The 27,100-nt window shown below is 42.5% G+C and overlaps 1 protein-coding gene across 1 annotated transcript; it reads left to right on the forward strand.

The window, feature by feature from the left end:
* Positions 1-216: 216 nt before the first annotated feature.
* sft2d1 (SFT2 domain containing 1) lies at positions 217-27,100 on the forward strand. Its single transcript, XM_020473665.2, has 8 exons — positions 217-511; positions 1,340-1,426; positions 4,622-4,704; positions 15,460-15,541; positions 16,123-16,158; positions 16,612-16,670; positions 22,004-22,033; positions 26,120-27,100. Exons 1-8 carry the CDS (start codon positions 446-448, stop codon positions 26,157-26,159), a joined length of 483 nt encoding a protein of 160 aa, XP_020329254.2. The 5' UTR covers positions 217-445; the 3' UTR covers positions 26,160-27,100.

The raw sequence follows: 27,100 nt of genomic DNA on the forward strand, positions 1-27,100 counted from the left end.
TGTAGCAGGTTAGGAGACTGAGGTTAGGGTTAGCGAAAATTCTCTAATAACGTACTACGAAAATCACTATTCATCAAAGTGGCGTGAAAAAAAAAATATGTCCCGGTCCCGTAACTCTTTCCCTACGGATTTAAACGTCAACTTAAACAGGCAGACGTCAGAATTGGACGTCGCAACGATGCCACTTTCACGTTTCCGATTCACCACTGCCAGTCTTGGATCAGTGTAAAATGCAGAGGCCACTTTTCGTGACAGCATATAGACAATAAAACCAAGACTGGTAAGGCTCACTGCGGTAAAATAAGAACCGGTCTGTTTTGCTGGACGCGCTTCCTGTCAGGTGGTAACACATAGACACGCCCAATCGGGAAGTCTCCGGAAGTTAGTTAGCTATCTCATTTAGCTCCAAACAATATAATACACTTATACATATTTATTGTCAACGATGGACAAGCTTCGTAGTATGATAGGGGGACGAGAAGACAACGAGGAAGCAGGGCTCACGGCGCAGGTAACACAGCATGTTGTTGTACTTTATCTAGGTTTACATTAGCTTGCTAGCTAGCTAACTTGCTAAATGCGAAACATTGGCTTTGACATATGAGTCGAGCGGTGTATTTCCGTGGACGATATCAAATGCATAATTTTCTTGTTCTTAGTCGCCACGAGTATTTAAACGAACACTATACCTTGTTATAATTGATACACATTATGTTGAGTGTATGTCGACTGTGCTGAAATAGTTTGGTGACTAGGTAGTAGGAGTAAAGCCGCGCATGCGCCGATGCTGCTCAGGTGAAAACTAGAGTTTTGACCTTAGAGCTCTTAATGAATTGTGTGACTTTGACAACTAATAATGTCTTATCGTTAATCCTGTGTATTTGTATGCATCCCTGCTCATTTACATGCTTTCATAAGGAGATGGTGGATCAGATGAGGTAAGGTTTGTGTTGAACACTGGTTTTCGTCCACAAGAAGACCGGCTGTATCTAATTCATTCACTTAGTGATACACTTAGTTGAAGACGTGCAGACATTGCGTTTATTTCCCCTTACTAGTAATGCACACTTAAAAAACAATGCTACTCCGCTGATTTATATTAAAACCATGGCTTTCCTTTTCCTGTCTTGTGTTATCCGATGTCTTGAAACAAATATTGATTAGCGCTGGTGTCATAGAAGTTAACCTACGACCCTTGTTTTTTTTTTAACTATGTTGTGTCTCCTTTGCCAGTGGTCAGCGTGGTAGAACCATCAGTAGGAAGAGAGAGACCTTGTATCTGTGCTTTGGGTCGTTGCCCGTCTTGTCTTGTGACATCCTGCCATTGTTCTCTCCTCAGGTTCTGGATGCCTCGACGCTCAGCTACAGCACCCGGGTGAAGTGGTTCGTCATATGCTTCGCGTCAGGCATCCTGTGCTCCATACTGGTGAGATTTCACCCTATTTCAGTGTTATTGTGAGTCTGTAACGGTGCCCTTTTCCCCTAATATAGTGCACTATTTTTGACCTGGCGTGTATAGACCTATAGATGGGTTGGTTGTTTAGCAACAAAACTGATGCGTGTGCAACTATGGGACAAAAGAGACCGGGTTTGGCTTAGATTATTGATGGTATATATTTTTTAATTTGTTTAACTAAGCAAATCAGTCAATGATGGCCTAGGAACAGTGGGTTAACTGCCTTGTTCAGGGGCAGAACGACAGATCTTTAACCTTGTCAGCTCGGGGATTCGATCCATCAACCTTCCGTTTACTAGTCCAACGCTCTAACCACCACCTGCCGCCCCCAATTTAAACTATTTAATTTCTAATGTTTTTATTGAAAACAAAGTTAGACAATGACTACTTGTCTTTAACAAATACATTGTTACAGTAGTTGACTAGCTAGCTAATTTTAGCCTTATTAGCTTAGACGTGACATCATTCAAAACAAGACATGGTATCAGTAACAAGACTAGCTGGAAGGAGATCACTTACCATTCCCAACATGACAGCGTCATTGTTGCTAGCTATCTGGCCATCCGGAACCATAACAACACACACGGCCTTCTGCCGCTTTGGCACGCATCGTTTTGGTGACTACGTCAGCTAACCAGCCAAAATGAGCCAGCCCCTACAGGAGGGTACCTCTCCAGTCTCCTCTCCAATCGCATAAATTCTAATCTAAAAGGCCAAACTGATAAAAAATCAATACTACTCTGAGACAGTTTTACAGGCCCTCCTCGTCTGTCTGAACCACACCGGTAGTTTCGTGAGTTTGTGTGTTGTTGACATTTTTTTTTTAGTAGAGCAACTTTGTTCTAGAAAATACTTATTATTGTTTCACTCTCTGTTGTAATGTTTGGTTGCACATTCCCCCCCCTTCCCTTCCAATGCCCACGGCTGTTTCCGTCCACAAAGCACTTTCTTATCAGATTTTCTTCCTCGTGCACACTACAGTATTCTCCTTCTGTCATCCACCTCAACAAACAAGTATCTGTCCACAGCATGATACCAGTGATGACTGTACTCTACAGTAAACCACAGCATGATACCAGTGATGACTGTACTCTACAGTAAACCACAGCATGATACCAGTGATGACTGTACTCTACAGTAAACCACAGCATGATACCAGTGATGACTGTACTCTACAGTAAACCACATCATGATACCAGTGATGACTGTACTCTACAGTAAACCACATCATGATACCAGTGATGACTGTACTCTACAGTAAACCACATCATGATACCAGTGATGACTGTACTCTACAGTAAACCACATCATGATACCAGTGATGACTGTACTATACAGTAAACCACATCATGATACCAGTGATGACTGTACTCTACAGTAAACCACATCATGATACCAGTGATGACTGTACTCTACAGTAAACCACATCATGATACCAGTGATGACTGTACTCTACAGTAAACCACAACAGTGTCCTCTATCAAGCCATAAGGTTATGGGCTGGCCTACCTACAGAACAGTTGTCTCCTCTGTTAGTGTGGTTATGGGCTGGCCTACCTACAGAACAGTTGTCTCCTCTGTTAGTGTGGTTATGGGCTGGCCTACCTACAGAACAGTTGTCTCCTCTGTTAGTGTGGTTATGGGCTGGCCTGCCTACAGAACAGTTGTCCCCTCTGTTAGTGTGGTTATGGGCTGGCCTGCCTACAGAACAGTTGTCCCCTCTGTTAGTGTGGTTATGGGCTGGCCTACCTACAGAACAGTTGTCCCCTCTGTTAGTGTGGTTATGGGCTGGCCTGCCTACAGAACAGTTGTCCCCTCTGTTAGTGTGGTTATGGGCTGGCCTGCCTACAGAACAGTTGTCCCCTCTGTTAGTGTGGTTGTGGGCTGGCCTGCCTACAGAACAGTTGTCTCCTCTGTTAGTGTGGTTATGGGCTGGCCTGCCTACAGAACAGTTGTCCCCTCTGTTAGTGTGGTTATGGGCCTGCCTACAGAACAGTTGTCCCCTCTGTTAGTGTGGTTATGGGCCTGCCTACAGAACAGTTGTCCCCTCTGTTAGTGTGGTTATGGGCTGGCCTACCTACAGAACAGTTGTCCCCTCTGTTAGTGTGGTTATGGGCCTGCCTACAGAACAGTTGTCTCCTCTGTTATTGTGGTTATGGGCTGGCCTACCTACAGAACAGTTGTCCCCTCTGTTAGTGTGATTGTGGGCTGGCCTACAGAAGGAGTGTACTGATAACAACTCTGGAGACTGATTATTGGTAACTGGTAACAGCCATATATATATATATTTCCCTCTCGTTCATCATCGGTTCTACTAGTTCAGGAATGTGTCTAACATGAATCATGCATTAGTCTTTCATTAGGAGATGGATCAGGTCAGGTTGGTGTTAAACACCATGAGTTTATTCCACAAGAACAGAGCCTTTATCTAATAGCCTGCAGCAGGGCTCTCCAACCCTGTTCCTGGAGAGGTACCCTCCTGTAGGTTTATATCAGGGCTCTCCAACCCTGTTCCTGGAGAGGTACCCTCCTGTAGGTTTATATCAGGGCTCTCCAACCCTGTTCCTGGAGAGTTACCCTCCTGTAGGTTTATATCAGGGCTCTCCAACCCTGTTCCTGGAGAGGTACCCTCCTGTAGGTTTATATCAGGGCTCTCCAACCCTGTTCCTGGAGAGTTACCCTCCTGTAGGTTTATATCAGGGCTCTCCAACCCTGTTACTGGAGAGGTACCCAGGAGGTTCCTACAGGAGGGTAACTCTCCAGAAACAGAGTTGGAGAGCCCTGGATTATATGATCAACTTTAAAAAAAAAGAATTGCTAAATGAGTCAAAGATCCTGTTTTTGTGAACCGGCATGTCCATGTGTAGAAAGTGATATGGTGTTTCACCACTAGGTGGCGATCATGTAACATTGTACATTTCAGGGAACCATTTTCCTTAGGCCCACAGATCGTTCTTGTTCATAATAAACTACAAAAACAATACAAATATTATCATTTTAAATGATTAGACTTACCTGATATTTACCAAATAGCCTAATTCCAGGTAACATTGATCTAGCGTACCTCTTCTTCTTTATAGCCGATCAGACTGCTCATACAAACTGATGGTAGGATGATGCCTAGGTGGACATAGTAATAATTTCATTTTTGTGTGTTTTAACAAGGGCACTGCACTGCTGTTCTTACCCAACGGCACCAAGCTGTTTGCTGTGTTCTACACACTAGGTAACCTTGCTGCACTCTCCAGGTGAGTCTAGTCACTCATTTTGTTTATGGTCTGCTACCAATACCGTTGTTACTGCCAGAGCTAGCGACAAAGCTATTTCCAGTACAAGAAATTCAGGAATTAAGCTATACTAAATGCATACTTATTTCATACTTTTTACATTTTTAAAATGACGTTATACTTCAACTCTAATTTGTTGTGAGGTTATTTCACTCCTATCCATTTAACTGGACTTGGACCCAGACACATGGAGTTGTTGGTGTTTTCTAACACCTGTCTGTCGATGTGAATGGTAAATACCACTCCGCTAACGTGATTGATGGGGAGCCTAACCTTTTTTTTGTCCACACTTTACAAAATGACCTATCAATTATTGATCTCCTGTCCCCGTCACTCAGCTTGGAGTGTACTCAGAAGCAGTCCGTAAAGTAGCTGCCAAAGTCTCATTTCAGTTCATTGTTGAGGGCTGTTCCAAGTCACGGAATTTAGAATTAGAATTCTGTCCCTGTTCTAGAATTAGAATTCTGTACCTGTTCTAGAATTAGACTTCTGTCCCTGTTCTAGCAGTTCTATTTCTATGTTTCAGGTGTCAGTAAGACCACTTGGTTTGTCTGTCATACTATGCAGTAGTTGTTTTAAATGTTGAGACAGAACAGACGCATGGTGGACGGGTTCCCCATTGAGCTTGGTGTAGTAGTCCTGTGTGGTTCAGTAGGTAAGACACTAACAAACACCAAGGTCATAGGTTCGTTTCCCGCAGGGATCACACACACACCATTTTCTTTTTGTCCCTATGCACTCACTGTACTGTAAGTAAGTTGCTTTAGACACTATACAGCTGTCTAGGATTCATTGTGGTATAGGGTTTCTATGGGGTTTCTATGGGGTTTCCACAGTTCAGTATAGGTATAGGGTTTCTATGGGGTTTCCACAGTTCAGTATAGGTATAGGGTTTCTATGGGGTTTCCACAGTTCAGTATAGGTATAGGGTTTCTATGGGGTTTCCACAGTTCAGTATAGGTATAGGGTTTCTATGGGGTTTCCACAGTTCAGTATAGGTATAGGGTTTCTATGGGGTTTCTACAGTTCAGTATAGGTATAGGGTTTCTATGGGGTTTCCACAGTTCAGTATAGGTATAGGTATAGGGTTTCTATGGGGTTTCTACAGTTCAGTATAGGTATAGGTATAGGGTTTCTATGGGGTTTCTATGGGGTTTCCACAGTTCAGTATAGGTATAGGGTTTCTATGGGGTTTCTATGGGGTTTCTATGGGGTTTCTATGGGGTTTCTATGGGGTTTCTATAGGGTTTCTATGGGGTTTCTATGGGGTTTCTATGGGGTTTCTATGGGGTTTCTATAGGGTTTCTATGGGGTTTCCACAGTTCAGTATAGGTATGGGGTTTCTATGGGGTTTCCACAGTTCAGTATAGGTATGGGGTTTCTATGGGGTTTCTACAGTTCAGTATAGGTATGGGGTTTCTATAGGGTTTCTATGGGGTTTCCACAGTTCAGTATAGGTATAGGGTTTCTATGGGGTTTCCACAGTTCAGTATAGGTATAGGGTTTCTATGGGGTTTCCACAGTTCAGTAATGTCTTTTGATTGAATTCCTGATGATGGAACAGGTCTGTTGGGTTTAGTTCTCTATCTAAGAATCAACAGGGTTTAGTTCTCTATCTAAGAATCAACAGGGTTTAGTTCTCTATCTAAGAATCAACAGGGTTTAGTTCTCTATCTAAGAATCAACAGGGTTTAGTTCTCTATCTAAGAATCAACAGGGTTTAGTTCTCTAAGAATCAACAGGGTTTAGTTCTCTATCTAAGAATCAACAGGGTTTAGTTCTCTATGAATCAACAGGGTTTAGTTCTCTAAGAATCAACAGGGTTTAGTTCTCTATCTAAGAATCAACAGGGTTTAGTTCTCTATCTAAGAATCAACAGGGTTTAGTTCTCTATCTAAGAATCAACAGGGTTTAGTTCTCTATCTAAGAATCAACAGGGTTTAGTTCTCTATCTAAGAATCAACAGGGTTTAGTTCTCTATCTAAGAATCAACAGGGTTTAGTTCTCTATCTAAGAATCAACAGGGTTTAGTTCTCTATCTAAGAATCAACAGGGTTTAGTTCTCTATCTAAGAATCAACAGGGTTTAGTTCTCTATCTAAGAATCAACAGGGTTTAGTTCTCTATCTAAGAATCAACAGGGTTTAGTTCTCTATCTAAGAATCAACAGGGTTTAGTTCTCTATCTAAGAATCAACAGGGTTTAGTTCTCTATCTAAGAATCAACAGGGTTTAGTTCTCTATCTAAGAATCAACAGGGTTTAGTTCTCTATCTAAGAATCAACAGGGTTTAGTTCTCTATCTAAGAATCAACAGGGTTTAGTTCTCTATCTAAGAATCAACAGGGTTTAGTTCTCTATCTAAGAATCAACAGGGTTTAGTTCTCTATCTAAGAATCAACAGGGTTTAGTTCTCTATCTAAGAATCAACAGGGTTTAGTTCTCTATCTAAGAATCAACAGGGTTTAGTTCTCTATCTAAGAATCAACAGGGTTTAGTTCTCTATCTAAGAATCAACAGGGTTTAGTTCTCTATCTAAGAATCAACAGGGTTTAGTTCTCTATCTAAGAATCAACAGGGTTTAGTTCTCTATCTAAGAATCAACAGGGTTTAGTTCTCTATCTAAGAATCAACAGGGTTTAGTTCTCTATCTAAGAATCAACAGGGTTTAGTTCTCTATCTAAGAATCAACAGGGTTTAGTTCTCTATCTAAGAATCAACAGGGTTTAGTTCTCTATCTAAGAATCAACAGGGTTTAGTTCTCTATCTAAGAATCAACAGGGTTTAGTTCTCTATCTAAGAATCAACAGGGTTTAGTTCTCTATCTAAGAATCAACAGGGTTTAGTTCTCTATCTAAGAATCAACAGGGTTTAGTTCTCTATCTAAGAATCAACAGGGTTTAGTTCTCTATCTAAGAATCAACAGGGTTTAGTTCTCTATCTAAGAATCAACAGGGTTTAGTTCTCTATCTAAGAATCAACAGGGTTTAGTTCTCTATCTAAGAATCAACAGGGTTTAGTTCTCTATCTAAGAATCAACAGGGTTTAGTTCTCTATCTAAGAATCAACAGGGTTTAGTTCTCTATCTAAGAATCAACAGGGTTTAGTTCTCTATCTAAGAATCAACAGGGTTTAGTTCTCTATCTAAGAATCAACAGGGTTTAGTTCTCTATCTAAGAATCAACAGGGTTTAGTTCTCTAAGAATCAACAGGGTTTAGTTCTCTAAGAATCAACAGGGTTTAGTTCTCTAAGAATCAACAGGGTTTAGTTCTCTAAGAATCAACAGGGTTTAGTTCTCTAAGAATCAACAGGGTTTAGTTCTCTAAGAATCAACAGGGTTTAGTTCTCTAAGAATCAACAGGGTTTAGTTCTCTAAGAATCAACAGGGTTTAGTTCTCTAAGAATCAACAGGGTTTAGTTCTCTAAGAATCAACAGGGTTTAGTTCTCTAAGAATCAACAGGGTTTAGTTCTCTAAGAATCAACAGGGTTTAGTTCTCTAAGAATCAACAGGGTTTAGTTCTCTATCTAAGAATCAAGAGAGGGTTGAGCTGTCAGATAAATGTATTACACGTGACTCTCTCCAAGATGTGTGTGTGTGTGTGTGTGTGTGTGTGTGTGTGTGTGTGTGATAGACTCTAAAAATGGGACCCAATGCCTTGCTTGGCACTCAGCATAAAGGAGATTGATTGGGGATAAGGCCCTACGACAGACTAGCGTCATGTCCAGGGGGTGTAATTGTACATCAGGAGATGGGCTCCTGCCCCCTATGGGCCGTTCTGGCTCAGACAACTTGTCGAACACTGACATACTATAATACTGAACAAACATATAAACTCAACATGCAACAATTTCAAACATTTTACTGAGTTAGTTCACTGGTAAGGAAATCAGTCCATTTTTAAACAAATTCATTAAATCAAATCCAATTTTGTCACATGCACCAAAGACAGCATAAAGGAGATTGATTGGGGATAAGGCCCTACTGTATTAGACCTTACTGTGAAATGCTTACTTTCAAGCTCTTAAACCAACAATGCAGAATTAAGAAAAGATTGACTAAATAAAGTAAAAAATGAATGAACAGTTACCCCCTCTGGGCAGCTCCCTTGTGGCGCAGTGGTCTAAGACACTGCATCTCAATGCAAGAGGAGTCACTGCAGTCCCTGGTTCGAATCCAGGCTGCATCGCATTCGGCCGTGATTGGTAGTCCCAGCGATTGGCCCAGGGTCATCCGGGTTTGGCCGGGGTAGGCCGTCATTGTAAATAAGAATTTGTTTTTGATTGACTTGCAGTCTATGACTTGGGTGACTGGATGCTCTGACAATTGATTTGGGCCTCAAAAGGACACCGCCTGGTTCTGGATGTCAGGAAGCTAGGTCCCAGTGATGTACTGGGCCGAACGCAGTACAGGCCTTACAGTTGGATGCCGAGCAGTTGCCATACCAGGCGGCGATGCAACCGGTCAGGATGCTCTCGATGGTGCAGCTGTAGAACTTTTTTGAAGATCTGTCAGTCTCCTGAGGGGGGGGGGGTGTTGTCATGCCTTCTTCACAACTGTCTTTGTGTGTTTGAACCATAATAGTTTGTTGGTGATGTGGACACCAAGGAACTTGAAGCTCTCAACCTGCTCTACTCAAGCCCCGTCGATGAGAATGGGGCCTGTTCGGTCCTCCTTTTCCTGTAGTCTGCGATCAGCTCCTTTGTCTTGATCACGTTGAGGGTGAGGTTGTTGTCCTGGCACCACACGGCCAGGTCTCTGACCACCTCCTTATTGGCTGTCTCATCGTTGTCGATGATCAGGCCTTACCACCATTGTGTTGTCAAACTTAATGATGGTGTTGGGAGTCGTGTTTGGCCACGCAGTCGTGGGTGAACAGGGCGTACAGGAAGAGACTAAGCATGTACCCCTGAGGGGCCCCCATGTTGAGGATTAGCGTGATAGATGTGTTGTTGCCTACCCTTAACACCTGGGGGCCGGCCCATCATAAAGTCCAGGATCCAGTTGCAGGGGGAGGTGTTTAGTCCCAGAGTCATTAGCTTAGTGATGAGCTTTGAGGGCACTATAGTGTTGATCGCTGAGCTGTAGTCAATGAACAGCTTTGAGATTGCGTCATCTGTGGATCTGTTGGGGTGATATGCAAATTGGAGTGGGTCTAGAGTTTCCAGGATGATGCTGTTGATGTGTGCCATGACCAGCCTTTCAAAGCACTAAATGGCTACCGACATGAGTGCTACAGGGCGGTAGTCATTTAGGCAGGTTACATTTGCTTCCGTGGGCACAGGGACTATGGTGGTCTGCTTGAAACATTTAGGTATTACAGACTCGGTCAGGGAGAGGTTGAAAATGTCAGCTGCATGCTTGCCTCGAAGTGAGCATAAAAAGCATTTAGCCTGTCTGGTTGGATCGCTTCACTGGGCAGCTCACGGCTGGGTTTCCTTTTGTAGTCCGTAATCATTTTCAAGCCCTGCCACATTCGATGAGCGTCAGCCGGTGTAGGATTCCATCTTAGTCCTGTATTGATGATTTTCTTGTTTGATGGTTTGTCTGAGGGCATAGCGTGATTTCTTATAAGCATCCGGATTAGTGTCCCACTCATTAAAAGCGGCAGCTCTAGCCTTTAGCTCGGTGTTGATGTTGCCTATAATCAATGGCTTCTGGTTGGGATATGTACGTACGGTCACTGTGGGGACGACGTCGTCAGCGCACTTATTGATGAAGCTGATGACTGAAGTGGTGTACTCCTCAATGCCATTTGATGAATCATGGAACATATTCCAGTCTGTGCTAGCAAAACACTCCTGTAGCGTAGCATCCGCGTCATCTGACCACTTCCGTATTGAGCGAGTCACTGGTACTTCCTGCTTTAGTTTTGGCTTGTAATCAGGAATTAGTAGGTTAGAATTATGGTCAGATTTGCCAAATGGAAGGAGAGCTTTGTACGTGTCTCTGTGTCTGGAGTAAAGGTGGTCTAGAGTTGTTTTTCCTCTGGTTGCACATTTAACATTCTGGTAGAAATTAGGTCAAACGGATTTAAGTTTGCCTGCATTAAAGTCCCTGGCCACTACGAGCGCCACCTCTGGATGAGCATTTTATTGTTTGCTTATGGCCTTATACAGCTCATTGAGTTTGGTCTTAGTGCCAGCATGGGTTTGTGATGGTAACTAGACCTCCACGAATAATATTGATAGTCTTGGTAGATAGTGGTAGATCGTGTGGTCTACATCTTATCATGAGGTACCCTCTCTCTTTAAGTTTTTAGGCCCTAATCTATGGATTTTACATGACTGGCAGGGGTGTAGCCATGGGTGGGCCTTAGATGGCATAGGACCACCCACTTGGCAGCCAGGCACACCCACTGGGGAGCCAGGCCCAGCCAATCAGAATGAGTTGTTCCTCACAAAAGGGCTCTACAGACAGGCTCTACAGACAGAAATATTCGTCAGGACATTCCTGCAGTCAGCATGCCAATTGCATGCTCCCTCAACTTGAGACATCTGTGGTATTGTGTTGTTGTGACCAAACTGCACATTTTAGAGTGCCTTTTTTCTTGTCCCCAGCACGAGGTGCACCTGTATAATGTTCATGCTGGTTAATCAGCTTATTGATGTGCCACACTTGTCAGGTGGATGGATTGTCTTGGCAAAGGAGAAATGCTCACAAAACAGGGATGTAAACATATTTGTGTTCAAAAGTTGAGAGAAATAAGCTTTTTGTGATTCAACTCATGAAACATGGGACCAACACTTCTTGCCTGGTTCCTCCCCTCTCTCTTTAGTTTTTTCTCTCCTTATTTGGGAGTGTTTCCATGACAGTGTGTTTCTACTTGCTGAAATTAATTTGATTGGTTATCACAGACAGGCGTCGTCACAACCTGGCTGTCTTTTGACACGCTATCCTTTTCCTACCGGACGGTGAACTGTGACATCTCTTTGTGTTGTCCTGTGTTCCCACAGCGAAAGAAAGAAACTGGTTCAGTGTGTCCTAACTCCTGGTTACTGTTCTGAACCACAAACAGTAGTGTCATGTTTACACTGGGCCTTTTCCCCCAAATGGTACCTTATTCCCTATGTAGTGCACTACTTTTGACTAGGGCCTATTGTACACGACGTAGGGAATAGTGTGCCATTTGTAATGCAGACGAGGGCTTTTGTCCACACTGTAACTTGAAGTGCTCAGACCATCATATTTTAATTTGAGGTCATATATTCAGGTAGGCAGGTGTATAAGTAACCATGCGTTTCATCTTGCATAATCTATACCAAGGCCCACCAGCCGGTCCCTATAAAACCATTATACAAATACATGTGTCGTGTCTTTGGCATCATTAAACTGAAGACCTATTTTTCAAATAAATTCTCTGTAATGATTATTATGGGATTTAAACAAACTGAATCATGCAACTGTAATTAACTAGGAAGTCGGGGCACCAAGGAAAATATTCAGATTACAAAGTTATAATTTTCCAAATATAACTTTCAGATATTTTAATATCTTATCAATTAGTCTTCAAATGAATGATTTATTTACTTTACCTCACGTTAGTCTCATTCCAAACGTCGTAAATTGTTGGTTATCTGCACGAACCCAGTCTTCACTATGAGTCATCCATACATCAATTGTCTTAAATCATTTATTTACTAACTAAGTAATTCACAGTGCATATGCATAAATGCATAAACAAACAGTAGATAGTTACAAGGAAATGATAAGGGAGTTTCCCTAGTGGTATAAACCAGCATCGCGGCTTGGTGGACACAAGGGAAGTGGGGGTCGACTGAGATGAGACAACACACAGTTGATAATTATAACAATTGAAATGCTAATCCTTTACACATGAATGCTCACTCATTCGGTAATAATTGCGATCAATATATATATTTACGCTCAGTGTGTCGTCGTGATCTCTGGAAAGTTTACCTCTCTCTCTCTGCGGTGGTTAGAATGGATAGTTCAGAGTAACATTCAGTGATGTTGTTATAGAATAGGTGTTTCGGCAGTTGTCGGTCTTCGCGTTCAATGGTACCGAATTCCTAGCTGCAGACTAGTAATTAATATCAAAGATTTGTTCTTATTCTGTCGGTTCGATAATCTGAGAGTTTAACCACGTGGTATGGTTAAGAATTCAGCAATGGGCTCAAACCTTAGCCCTCTCGTAATTGAGGTAAGCTTGGTCTCTACTCAAACCTTAGCCCGCTCATAATTGAGAGAAGCATGGTCTGAAGATAAATTCCTATGGTGGGAATATTTGGAAGAGCAGAAAGGGGCTGTCCCACGACGCCAGATCAATGTCTGCTCATGGGTCGGGCCTATGATTTAGTTCAACTCCAAAGGGAATTGGAGTTTCCTTCATTAAACAGTTTAAAATCACATTAAATAATTTTGCATAGTTTTATCTTTACTCATTCATTTTATACAACAATTAGATGCAAGCCTCAACTGAGACTCTTGTATAAACAGGGTTATGGTAATGTGGCTGTATTGTGTCTCATGAGTTTCACATCATTGTACCAAACGGACCAGTTCATAGCTGGCTACTTCACCGACCGTGTATACATTCTCCAGAACATTAATATTGTTCAGTTCTCAAGTTCTGTGAGGTTTCTTCCTCTATGAAAACTCACTCTCTCTCTCTCTCTATACTGTCTGGCCATGAGGAAGAATCTCCTCCAGGAATGTATGACCTGCCTAACAGAGCCTGGTGTTGGGGGAAGAGAGAGAGGGAGATGGTGCAGAGAGAGGGGGAGGGTGCTCGCTGTACCCAAAGAGAGCAACGTCATGACACGTATACAGTTGAAGTCAGAAGTTCACATACACCTTAGCCAAATACATTTAAACTCAGTTTTACACAATTCCTGATATTTAATCCTAGTAAAAATTCCCTCTCTTAGGTCAGTTAGGATCACCACTTTATTTTAAGTAATTTAAATATCAGAATAATAGTAGAGAGAACAATTTATTTATTTTGTCACATTCCCAGTGGGTCAGACGTTTACATACACTCAATTAGTATGTGGTAGGATTGCCTTTAAATTGTTTAACTTGGGTCAAAATAAGTTGAGTGAATTTTGGCCCATTCTTCCTGACAGAGCTAGTGAAACTGAGTCAGGTTTGTAGGCCTCCTTGCTCGCACACAACTTTTCATTTCTGCCCACAAATTTTCTATGGGATTGAGGTCAGGGCTTTATGATGGCCACTCCAATACCTTGACTTTGTTGTCCTTAAGCCATTTTGCCACAACTTTGGAAGTATGCTTGGAGTCATTGTCCATTTGGAAGACCCATTTGCGTCCAAGCTTTAACTTCCTGTCTTGAGATGTTGCTTCAATATATCCACATCATTTTCTTTCCTCATGATGCCATCTATTTTGTGAAGTGCACCAGTCCCTCCTGCAGCAAAGCACCCCCACAACATGATGCTGCCACCCCCATGCTTCACAATTGGGATGGTGTTCTTCGGCTTGCAAGCCTCCCCCTTTTTCCTCCAAACATAACGATGGTCATTATGGTCAAACAGTTCTATTTCTGTTTCATCAGACCAGATGACATTTTTCCAAAAAGTATGATCTTAGTCCCCATGTGCATTTGCAAACCGTAGTCTGGATTTTTAATGGCGGTTTTGGAGCAGTGGCTTCTTCCTTGCTGAGCGGCCTTTCATGTTATGTCGATATAGGACTCGTTTTACAGTCGATATAGATACTTTTGTGAAGATGCTGGAGGAAACAGGTACAAGGTATTTTACTGTTGTTCTGGGATTGATTTGCACTTTTCGCACAAAAGTACGTTCAACTCTAGGAGACAGAATGCGTCTCCTTCCTGAGCGTTATGACGGCTGCGTGGTGATGATGTAGCATTATGAGATGGATGTTAGTCTCCTGACCTCGAAAAGAGACAGTGTGACGGTGGCCAGTGTATAAACTGATCCCAGTACAGAGAAAGCCCAGTCTCCACCACCGGCTTCTTTACCTGCGGGATCGTCTGAGACCAGATACCCAGACAGCTGATGAAACTGAGGACTATTTTTGTGGGGGAAAAACTCATTCTAATTGGCTGGGCCTGGCTCCCCAGTGGCTGGGCCTGGCTCCCCAGTGGCTGGGCCTGGCTCCCCAGTGGCTGGGCCTGGCTCCCCAGTGGCTGGGCCTGGCTCCCCAGTGGCTGGGCCTGGCTCCCCAGTGGCTGGGCCTGGCTCCCCAGTGGCTGGGCCTGGCTCCCCAGTGGCTGGGCCTGGCTCCCCAGTGGCTGGGCCTGGCTCCCCAGTGGCTGGGCCTGGCTCCCCAGTGGCTGGGCCACCCATGTCTACTCCCCTACCCAGTCATGTGAAATCCATAGATTAGGGCCTAATGAATGTATTTAAATTGACTAATTTCCTCCTATGATCTGTAACTCAGTATCATTTGAAATTGTTGCATGTTTGTGTTTTTTATATTTATTTATTTATTATTATATATATAATTTATTTATTATTATATAATGTCGGCCACAGAAAATTTGTTCACATTTGAAATGAGAAGGCGTTATTTGTGCTGGTCCGTTTTGTCTTTGTCGAGGTCTCTCATCAATTTTAATCTCTGTAACAACAAAATGTTTTAATTTCCCCGATCAGTATTTAGTCCGTCTTTTTCCAACTTTATAAATGATAGAAATTCAAATCCATGTGACATTATTTCTACGATTAAAAAATTTAAAAAACTCGGTGTGTTTTCCCTTCGTGTGTCTACAGCACCTGTTTCCTGATGGGACCTCTGAAGCAGCTGAAGAGAATGTTTGAGCCCACCAGACTGATAGCCACCTGTGTTATGCTGGTAACTACTTACTGTACTCTAATGTCCTAGATAACTAATGTAAATTAAACAACCAAGAGAATTAAAAACATTATAATAATAATATTAAATATTAATAACTACTGTACTCTATGTATCGTAAACGATTAGACTTTATTTCCAATGGTAAAAATACATAATACACACACACACACACACACAAATGTAATGTCCTAGTCAACTAATGTAAGTTAAACAACCACACATATCACAATCATTGCAAGTAATCCCATAACTGAGGGATGTGGCTGGATCAATGTTGCTAAGCACTAGGCATTTCTTAAGTCTATATTTGTCTATATTTGTCAAAAATGAATTGATAAACATTATTTTAAATGACACAACAAAAATGTGTTTGTTAAATACTACATTGCATTGTTTTTTTGGGGCGGCGTTTTCACTAAAGCGGATTCGACCTTTTAAAGTTAATCTGTCTTTAAGGCACAAAGCTGAGTGGTAATCTGAAGTAAATCCCTCCACAGAAGATTAATCAGATAATTCATTAATTGAATCAATATTTTTAAAAGTTGTTTTAATTGAGTTGTTCCTCTTTCTGCCTCCAGCTCTGTCTCATTTTGACGCTTTGTGCAGTTTTCTGGGTAAGTATCTGAAAGCCTCTGAAACAGTAGCCTACATCGTGACCTTATGGCAGTGTTTCCCAAACTCATTTTTAGGGTCCCCACTAGGGGGCAGAAATGTGTATATGTGTATATATATAATATATATATATATATTAGTTGTTGCCGTACGACTACACAGCTGATCCAAATCAAATTGTATTTGTCACATACACGTGGTTAACAAATGTTAATGCAGTGTAGTGTAGAGTAGCGGAATGCTTGTAAATTAAAGCTTGACGATGAATTGATTTATTTAAATCATCTGTGTAGTACTACCCCCCCATCCCCCCCCCCCCCTCCCAAAATGTGCACTCCTTGGGAACCCCAGGACTGAGTTGGGGGGGGGGGGGACACACTGGCCTAATGCGCTGCGAACAAATTTACCACACCGCTGTCTGAGAATAGACGTGACGTTCTCTCTGTTCTCTGTAGTGGGGAAAGAAGGGGTTGGCCATCATCTTCTGCATTCTACAGTTCTTGGCTATGACATGGTAAGTAAACACTCCACTTACAGGGCATTCAATTTAGGCCTAGATTCAATCCGTGTATGTCGTCTCAATCGGACGTTACGAATTGCGGATGTATATCTGTTGCTCGTATTACTATCCTTCTACCGTCCTAAAATACCTCATATTTTGTGACGACTGATGAGTCCTCTCCTTCAGTGTCAAACTAGGCTTGAAACAGTGTTGACAGTCATTGATCTACAAGTCATTTTGCATGGCCGAACAGCCCCGGGGAATATCAGTCATTTTGCATGGCCGAACAGCCCCAGGGAATATCAGTCATGTTGCATGCCTAACTAACAGCCCCAGGGAGTATCAGTCATGTTGCATGCCTAACTAACAGCCCCAGGGAGTATCAGTCATTTTGCATGGCCGAACAGCCCCAGGGAATATCAGTCATTTTGCCTAACTAACAGCCCCAGGGAATATCAGTCATTTTGCCTAACTAACAGCCCCAGGGAGTATCAGTCATTTTGCAGGCCTAACAGCCCCAGGGAATATCAGTCATTTTGCCTAACTAACAGCCCCAGGGAATATCAGTCATTCTGCCTAACTAACAGCCCCAGGGAATATCAGTCATTTTGCATGCCTAACTAACAGCCCCAGGGAATATCAGTCATTTTGCATGCCTAACTAACAGCCCCAGGGAGTATCAGTCATGTTGCATGCCTAACTAACAGCCCCAGGGAATATCAGTCATTTTGCCTAACTAACAGCCCCAGGGAATATCAGTCATTTTGCCTAACTAACAGCCCCAGGGAGTATCAGTCATTTTGCAGGCCTAACAGCCCCAGGGAATATCAGTCATTTTGCCTAACTAACAGCCCCAGGGAATATCAGTCATTCTGCCTAACTAACAGCCCCAGGGAATATCAGTCATTTTGCATGCCTAACTAACAGCCCCAGGGAATATCAGTCATTTTGCATGCCTAACTAACAGCCCCAGGGAGTATCAGTCATGTTGCATGCCTAACTAACAGCCCCAGGGAATATCAGTCATTTTGCATGCCTAACTAACAGCCCCAGGGAGTATCAGTCATTTTGCATGCCTAACAGCCCCAGGGAGTATCAGTCATTTTGCCTAACTAACAGCCCCAGGGAGTATCAGTCATTTTGCATGCCTAACAGCCCCAGGGAGTATCAGTCATTTTGCATGCCTAACAGCCCCAGGGAGTATCAGTCATTTTGCATGCCTAACAGCCCCAGGGAGTATCAGTCATTTTGCATGCCTAACAGCCCCAGGGAGTATCAGTCATTTTGCATGCCTAACAGCCCCAGGGAATATCAGTCATTTTGCATGCCTAACAGCCCCAGGGAGTATCAGTCATTTTGCATGCCTAACAGCCCCAGGGAGTATCAGTCATTTTGCATGCCTAACAGCCCCAGGGAGTATCAGTCATTTTGCATGCCTAACAGCCCCAGGGAGTATCAGTCATTTTGCATGCCTAACAGCCCCAGGGAATATCAGTCATTTTGCATGCCTAACAGCCCCAGGGAGTATGTCATTTTGCATGCCTAACTAACAGCCCCAGGGAATATCAGTCATTTTGCATGCCTAACAGCCCCAGGGAGTATCAGTCATTTTGCATGCCTAACAGCCCCAGGGAGTATCAGTCATTTTGCATGCCTAACAGCCCCAGGGAATATCAGTCATTTTGCATGCCTAACAGCCCCAGGGAGTATCAGTCATGTTGCCTAACTAACAGCCCCAGGGAATATCAGTCATTTTGCATGCCTAACAGCCCCAGGGAGTATCAGTCATGTTGCCTAACTAACAGCCCTAGGGAGTATCAGTCATGTTGCCTAACTAACAGCCCCAGGGAATATCAGTCATGTTGCCTAACTAACAGCCCCAGGGAGTATCAGTCATGTTGCCTAACTAACAGCCCCAGGGAATATCAGTCATGTTGTCTAACTAACAGCCCCAGGGAATATTAGTCATGTTGCCTAACAGCCCCAGGGAATATCAGTCATGTTGCCTAACTAACAGCCCCAGGGAATATCAGTCATGTTGCCTAACTAACAGCCCCAGGGAGTATCAGTCATGTTGCATGCCTAACTAACAGCCCCAGGGAATATCAGTCATGTTGCATGCCTAACTAACAGCCCCAGGGAATATCAGTCATGTTGCATGCCTAACTAACAGCCCCAGGGAATATCAGTCATGTTGCATGCCTAACTAACAGCCCCAGGGAATATCAGTCATGTTGCATGCCTAACTAACAGCCCCAGGGAATATCAGTCATGTTGCATGCCTAACTAACAGCCCCAGGGAATATCAGTCATGTTGCATGCCTAACTAACAGCCCCAGGGAATATCAGTCATGTTGCATGCCTAACTAACAGCCCCAGGGAATATCAGTCATGTTGCATGCCTAACTAACAGCCCCAGGGAATATCAGTCATGTTGCATGCCTAACTAACAGCCCCAGGGAATATCAGTCATGTTGCATGCCTAACTAACAGCCCCAGGGAATATCAGTCATGTTGCATGCCTAACTAACAGCCCCAGGGAATATCAGTCATGTTGCATGCCTAACTAACAGCCCCAGGGAGTATCAGTCATGTTGCATGCCTAACTAACAGCCCCAGGGAATATCAGTCATGTTGCATGCCTAACTAACAGCCCCAGGGAATATCAGTCATGTTGCATGCCTAACAGCCCCAGGGAATATCAGTCATGTTGCATGCCTAACAGCCCCAGGGAATATCAGTCATGTTGCATGCCTAACTAACAGCCCCAGGGAGTATCAGTCATGTTGCATGCCTAACAGCCCCAGGGAATATCAGTCATGTTGCATGCCTAACTAACAGCCCCAGGGAATATCAGTCATGTTGCATGCCTAACTAACAGCCCCAGGGAATATCAGTCATGTTGCATGCCTAACTAACAGCCCCAGGGAATATCAGTCATGTTGCATGCCTAACTAACAGCCCCAGGGAATATCAGTCATGTTGCATGCCTAACAGCCCCAGGGAATATCAGTCATGTTGCATGCCTAACAGCCCCAGGGAATATCAGTCATGTTGCATGCCTAACTAACAGCCCCAGGGAGTATCAGTCATGTTGCATGCCTAACAGCCCCAGGGAATATCAGTCATGTTGCATGCCTAACAGCCCCAGGGAATATCAGTCATGTTGCATGCCTAACAGCCCCAGGGAATATCAGTCATGTTGTCTAACTAACAGCCCCAGGGAATATCAGTCATGTTGCATGCCTAACTAACAGCCCCAGGGAATATCAGTCATGTTGCATGCCTAACTAACAGCCCCAGGGAATCTGTATAATACTGATCACACCTCTGGATAAATGTAGCGATGACGTTAACATGGATTATTACAGACTAACTCAATCGGTCTCCAGATCACCTCTGGATAAATGTAGCGATGACGTTAACATGGATTATTACAGACTAACTCAATCGGTCTCCAGATTGACTTGCTGGTCTCTGGAGCAGCAGCACGTTGTTAAATCTTTGTTATCCTACCTCAGGTATCCTCACTCGCACTCCATGAGCCTAGGCCTATAATATAGGTTACCTGTATAGGTTACCTGATACTATACCTGTATATTATAATATAGGCTACCTGATACTATACCTGTATATTATAATATAGGCTACCTAATACTATACCTGTATATTATAATATAGGCTACCTGATACTATACCTGTATATTATAATATAGCCTACCTGATACTATACCTGTATATTATACTCTACCTGATACTATACCTGTATATTATAATATAGGTTACCTGATACTATACCTGTATATTATAATATAGGCTACCTGATACTATACCTGTATATTATAATATAGGCTACCTGATACTATACCTGTATATTATACTCTACCTGATACTATACCTGTATATTATAATATAGGTTACCTGATACTATACCTGTATATTATAATATAGGTTACCTGATACTATACCTGTATATTATAATATAGGCTACCTGATACTATACCTGTATATTATAATATAGGCTACCTGATACTATACCTGTATATTATAATATAGGCTACCTGATACTATACCTGTATATTATAATATAGGCTACCTGATACTATACCTGTATATTATAATATAGGTTACCTGATACTATACCTGTATATTATAATATAGGTTACCTGTTACTATACCTGTATATTATAATATAGGTTACCTGATACTATACCTGTATATTATAATATAGGTTACCTGATACTATACCTGTATATTATAATATACGCTACCTGATACTATACCTGTATATTATAATATAGGTTACCTGATACTATACCTGTATATTATACTCTACCTGATACTATACCTGTATATTATAATATAGGCTACCTGATACTATACCTGTATATTATACTCTACCTGATACTATACCTGTATATTATAATATAGGCTACCTGATACTATACCTGTATATTATAATATACGCTACCTGATACTATACCTGTATATTATAATATAGGTTACCTGATACTATACCTGTATATTATACTCTACCTGATACTATACCTGTACATTATAATATAAGCTACCTGATACTATACCTGTATATTATAATATAGGTTACCTGATACTATACCTGTATATTATAATATAGGTGACCTGATACTATACCTGTATATTATAATATACGCTACCTGATACTATACTATACTTGGATGGTTCACCTGTATGGCGGTTATTAGACTGTATGGCGGTTAGACTGTATGGCGGTTAGACTGTATGGCGGTTAGACTGTATGGCGGTCACCTGATACTATACCTGTATATTATAATATAGGTAACCTGATAGTATACCTGTATATTATAATATAGGTTACCTGATAGTATACCTGTATATTATAATATAGGTTACCTGATACTATACCTGTATATTATAATATACGCTACCTGATACTATACCTGTATATTATAATATACGCTACCTGATACTATACCTGTATATTATAATATACGCTACCTGATACTATACCTGTATATTATAATATACGCTACCTGATACTATACCTGTATATTATAATATACGCTACCTGATACTATACCTGTATATTATAATATACGCTACCTGATACTATACCTGTATATTATAATATACGCTACCTGATACTGTACTATACTTGGATGGTTCACCTGTATGGCGGTTATTAGACTGTATGGTGGTTATTAGACTGTGTGGCGGTTATTAGACTGTGTGGCGGTTATTAGACTGTGTGGCGGTTATTAGACTGTGTGGCGGTTATTAGACTGTGTGGCGGTTATTAGACTGTATGGCGTTTAATGCTCTGTTTTTCTTGTTTTCTCTTTCAGGTACAGCATCTCTTACATTCCATTTGCCAGGTAAGAGGATTATGTTTCAAACTACAGTACATTAACCCTTTTGTGGATCCAGTTAGTCTAACTAACTTAACCTAATGAGTCTAACCAACTTAACCTAATGAGTAACGCCATGACATCGCCTACAAGTGTGATCGGAGATTTCTATTGGAGAAGCAGTTTTAGCCCATCTTCAAAATGAGGAAGTGCAGTCGCCCTTTTAAGGAATAATGACAATCTCAGAGACACACACAGATTTATTTATTTGAGAGCAGCAGTCATCCATCGACAAATGGCAGAGTGCCAACTGAACTAAGTACACACACACACACACACACACACTGGTCCCTGAATGAAAACATGTTTTTATTTACTTCTAAACAGCCCGCTGTTTGGTTCCACCATATGTTGCTTAATCCCCTCTAGGAGGTGTCCCAAATGGAAGTATATTCTCTACATCGTGCACTACTTTAGACCAGTAACCCCATGGGCCTGCTTATGGGCCCTGGTCAAAAGTAGTGCACTATATAGGGAATAGTGTGCCATTTGGAACAAAGCCCTAACCCCTATGGAGCTCACCATACAGAGCCATGCAAATGACAGCTCACCCACCCCGGCCTCTACAAATCAAATGTTATTTGTCAGGTGTAGACCTTACTGTGAAATGACTTACTTACAAGCCTTTAATTAACCAACAATGCAATTCAAGAAATAGAGTTTGCAAAATATTTAATAAATAAACTAAAGTAATCAAAATACAAATGTAATCAGAAAGTGACACAAGAAAATGACATAATAATAATAATAATAATAATAAGACTATATATACAGGGGGTACCGGTACCGAGTCATTGTGCAGGTTAGGGGTACAGGTTAGTCGAGGTACCTGGGGTACAGGTTAGTCGAGGTACCTGGGGTACAGGTTAGTCGAGGTACCTGGGGTACAGGTTAGTCTGGGTACCTGGGGTACAGGTTAGTCTGGGTACCTGGGGTACAGGTTAGTCTGGGTACCTGGGGTACAGGTTAGTCTGGGTACCCGGGGTTAGTCGGGGTACCCGGGGTACAGGTTAGTCGAGGTACCTGGGGTACAGGTTAGTCGAGGTCATTTGTAAAGTGACTCTGCGTAGATGATAAACAACGAGCAGTGTAAAAACAAAAGAAGGGGGTCAATGTAAATAGCCAAGGTGGCCAGCTATTGGTTTGTTCTCACCCACCCTTCCCTGCTCCAGGCTTCCAGTTTTTGAAAACTTGCTAATATGTCGTTTTTGTTGTTGTGTAGTATTCATGTTATTATCAGTGATAACCTCTGATTGACCACCCTGCAAGTTGGCTTTTGGGGGATTGTTGTGGTGATTTCTGTCTTGGATTCCCTCTCTGAAGTTCTGTGAGGATTAAACACATGCAATCTGAGCCCCCCCCCCCCCCCTCCCAATCCTCAGCCCTAAAGGCTTGGCTTGCTCAGCCCAGCTGTGACTGATTCAGGGATTGTTTTTCACTTTAGTGGGATTTCTCTCCCTCTAAAAATGGGTCATAAAATCAGCTCAAATGGGTCTCCTCCTGCATTCATCTCTGTACGACACAAAGGTGATGTGAAATATTCCCATATGGAAGAGTAGCAGCGTCTACATCTGATCTGCCTGTAGACCCCCCCCCCCCTCCCCCACCCCATACCTCGACCCCGCTGACCCCTACGGGTGTAAACGTTTTAAACGACATTTGGAATTGTTAACGTTTCGAGGAAGAAAGAAAAAATTAAAACCCGAAGAAGGTTTAAATAAATATAAAATTTTTACTAAATTTGAATCACAGTGTAGTTATCACAAAATGACCACCAATCGGTTCCAATCAACGTAAAGTGAAAGATACAAACTGAACAAATGCTTTAAAGTTAGTAGAAGGAGATATGCATCTTTTGAAATCATTCGTCATGGCTACAAAACGCTCCTCGCGTCATCGTTGTCATGGCTAGAAAGCGCTCCTCGCGTCATCGTTGTCATGGCTAGAAAGCGCTCTTCGCGTCGTCGTCGTCATGGCTAGAAAGCGCTCCTCACGTCGTCGTTGTCATGGCTAGAAAGCGCTCCTCGCGTCATCGTTGTCATGGCTAGAAAGCGCTCTTCGCGTCGTCGTCGTCATGGCTAGAAAGCGCTCCTCACGTCGTCGTTGTCATGGCTAGAAATCGCTCTTCGCGTCGTCGTCGTCATGGCTAGAAAGCGCTCCTCACGTCGTCGTTGTCATGGCTAGAAAGCGCTCCTCACGTCGTCGTCGTCATGGCTAGAAAGCGCTCCTCACGTCGTCGTCGTCGTCATGGCTAGAAAGCGCTCCTCACGTCGTCGTCGTCATGGCTAGAAAGCGCTCCTCACGTCGTCGTTGTCATGGCTAGAAAGCGCTCCTCACGTCGTCGTCGTCATGGCTAGAAAGCGCTCCTCACGTCGTCGTCGTCATGGCTAGAAAGAGCTCCTCACGTCGTCGTCGTCATGGCTAGAAAGAGCTCCTCACGTCTTCGTCATTGAAAGGAAACTAAAAGCTGATTTACCTAACTCAGTAGCGACCAAAGGGATTTCCAGAGTTATCCATCCCTGAGACCGGGTGTGGTAACTCCTATATCTAAAGTTTAGTAATGATGTTAGGCACAGTGGAGATATTTGTAAAAGGGCGTAATAAATGAAAACACTGTATCTGCTCTCCCCCAGTCCCTGGTTGAACCTGTATCTGCTCTCCCCCAGTCCCTTGTTGAACCTGTATCTGCTCTCCCCCAGTCCCTTGTTTAACCTGTACCTGCTCTCCCCCAGTCCCTGGTTGAACCTGTATCTGCTCTCCCCAGTCCCTGGTTTAACCTGCCGCTCTCCCCCAGTCCCTGGTTTAACCTGCCGCTCTCCCCCAGTCCCTGGTTGAACCTGTACCTGCTCTCCCCAGTCCCTGGTTGAACCTGTATCTGCTCTCCCCAGTCCCTGGTTGAACCTGTATCTGCTCTCCCCAGTCCCTGGTTGAACCTGCCGCTCTCCCCCAGTCCCTGGTTTAACCTGCCGCTCTCCCCCAGTCCCTGGTTGAACCTGTACCTGCTCTCCCCCAGTCCCTGGTTGAACCTGTATCTGCTCTTTCTAAATGACAGCTCAGGGAACTATTTCTGTGTCCTAAACGGCCCATAGGGCTCTGGTCAAAGTTAGTGCACTTTATAGGGAATAGGGTGCCCTTTGAGACGTACCTTATCTGGGGTTTCCTAGAATAGACTTGCACCGGGGTGTCATTTCAATTATAATTTATTTATGTGGTGTGTTTTAGGAAGCCGGTTGTTAAAATAGCAGTCTGTTGCCTCCAGTGTAGAGCCAATAAGGATAGAGGAAAGGTGTGTGTGTGTGTGTGAGAGTGTGTGCGCGCGCGTGCACGCCTTTATGTGAAGTGGGTGAGCTCACTGCAAGTCAGAGAAGCAGGAGAGTCACCAGTCTTTTCCACCAACCCCCCTCGTACTTCCTCTCTCTCTGTCTCCTCCCTCCATCCCGCCCTCTTTAACCCTTTACTGGTTCAGCTTCACAGCTCCATCAGTAGGTGTTGAGGGTGGCAGCCAAGGAAAGTCTGCCTAGCAACACATGGATAGAGAGAGAGAGCGGTTGATGGAGAGAGAGAAAGAATGAGGGGGATGCGGAAGAGAGAGAATTAAGATGGAAGAGTGACCTTGTTTTGCTGTTGCTGTGGTAACTTCTGGTTGTGATGCATCATTCCAATACCTGGAGTGTGGAAGGGGGAGGGGCATCACTGAACATGTGCTGCTTTCCCGCCAAAACATAATTAAATATGCGTGAGCCACACCTATAACAAAACAAAAAAATGCAATCACAATGCTGTAAAGTACCTTTCGGGTGATATACTGTAATTGTTATCAAGAAAAGGTCAAATGTCTGTGGTGGGTACCAAAAAAATTGTTAAAATACTAGATCGAACGAGAAAGAAATCACTGTTATCCACTATTGCTTTCCTCATTCTTTTTTTAGTCTTTGTTCTTCTGCTTTTCAGATAAATAAAGCCTACTGGATTGTTCATGTAAACACCCTTCATGAAGTCTGTTGTCATTTATCACCGATTCTCCTAACACTTCTGTTGTCCCTTCTTCTCCAGGGACGCCGTGATGAAGGTCTTCACCAGCTGTCTGAGTTAAGAGAACCGACGTGGGTTCAAACACTATTTGAGATCAGTTTAGCTGGGCTTGATTGAGCATGCCTGGCGTGACGGAACCAATAGAAAATTGCATAACTGCAAACCCCACCCACTTAACACTCCAGGAAAGCTAGAGCAATTTGTCTAGGTATTTGAAAGATTTCGAATTGTATTTAAACCCAGGTCTAATGTTTCCAGACTGCATACTTGTCTTCACATGAAAAAGTGGACAGTGGATATGTCAAATATTTTGTTTTTGGAATAGGTTTTCCTTTTTATTTTCTAATATATATATTTTCATTGCTGTTTCATACTATGAATCATTAATATTTCCAATAATTTTATAACGGGTATCTGAAACTAAAGTGTATTCATATTATGCTTACCAGGTTTGGGGTCAATTCCATTTGAAATGTATTTAATTCAGGAAGTTGACTAAAATTCTAATTCTATTGTTCTCATTGAGAAGCATTGACGAAGTTTCAGTTTACTTCCTGAATTGACTTGAGTTGAAATGGAATTGAACCTGCTTGATGCTTGTCTGCAAAATCTCATATTTTTTACACTCAAATTCTGTCTGTCGTTTTTTTAAGTGCTTCCGGTGAAAGTGAGAGATGAAATTAAAATATCCATGAAGACAGGGTTGAGGTCAATTAGAATTGAAGGCAGTCTGTTCCAGAAGTTATTTAAATTTAAAATAAAAATGTAACAACTGGAAATAAATAGCTTTTATGGTTGTTAATGGAAAAGTCATTCAAATAGATTTACATTTGTTCAATTATTGAATTGGAATTTCAGTTTTTTCTGCTTTTAAATTTGAATTGACACCAACCCTGCAAAAAAATATAAAATGTCCTATCTTGTTCTTTCAGAGCAGGTTAAAGCTTATGGACATTTACAATGTGATGCCTGTAAATCTGAAAATACAACTCAATAACTTAC

Source organism: Oncorhynchus kisutch, linkage group LG25, assembly GCF_002021735.2.
Source record: "Oncorhynchus kisutch isolate 150728-3 linkage group LG25, Okis_V2, whole genome shotgun sequence".
Taxonomy (NCBI): domain Eukaryota; kingdom Metazoa; phylum Chordata; class Actinopteri; order Salmoniformes; family Salmonidae; genus Oncorhynchus; species Oncorhynchus kisutch.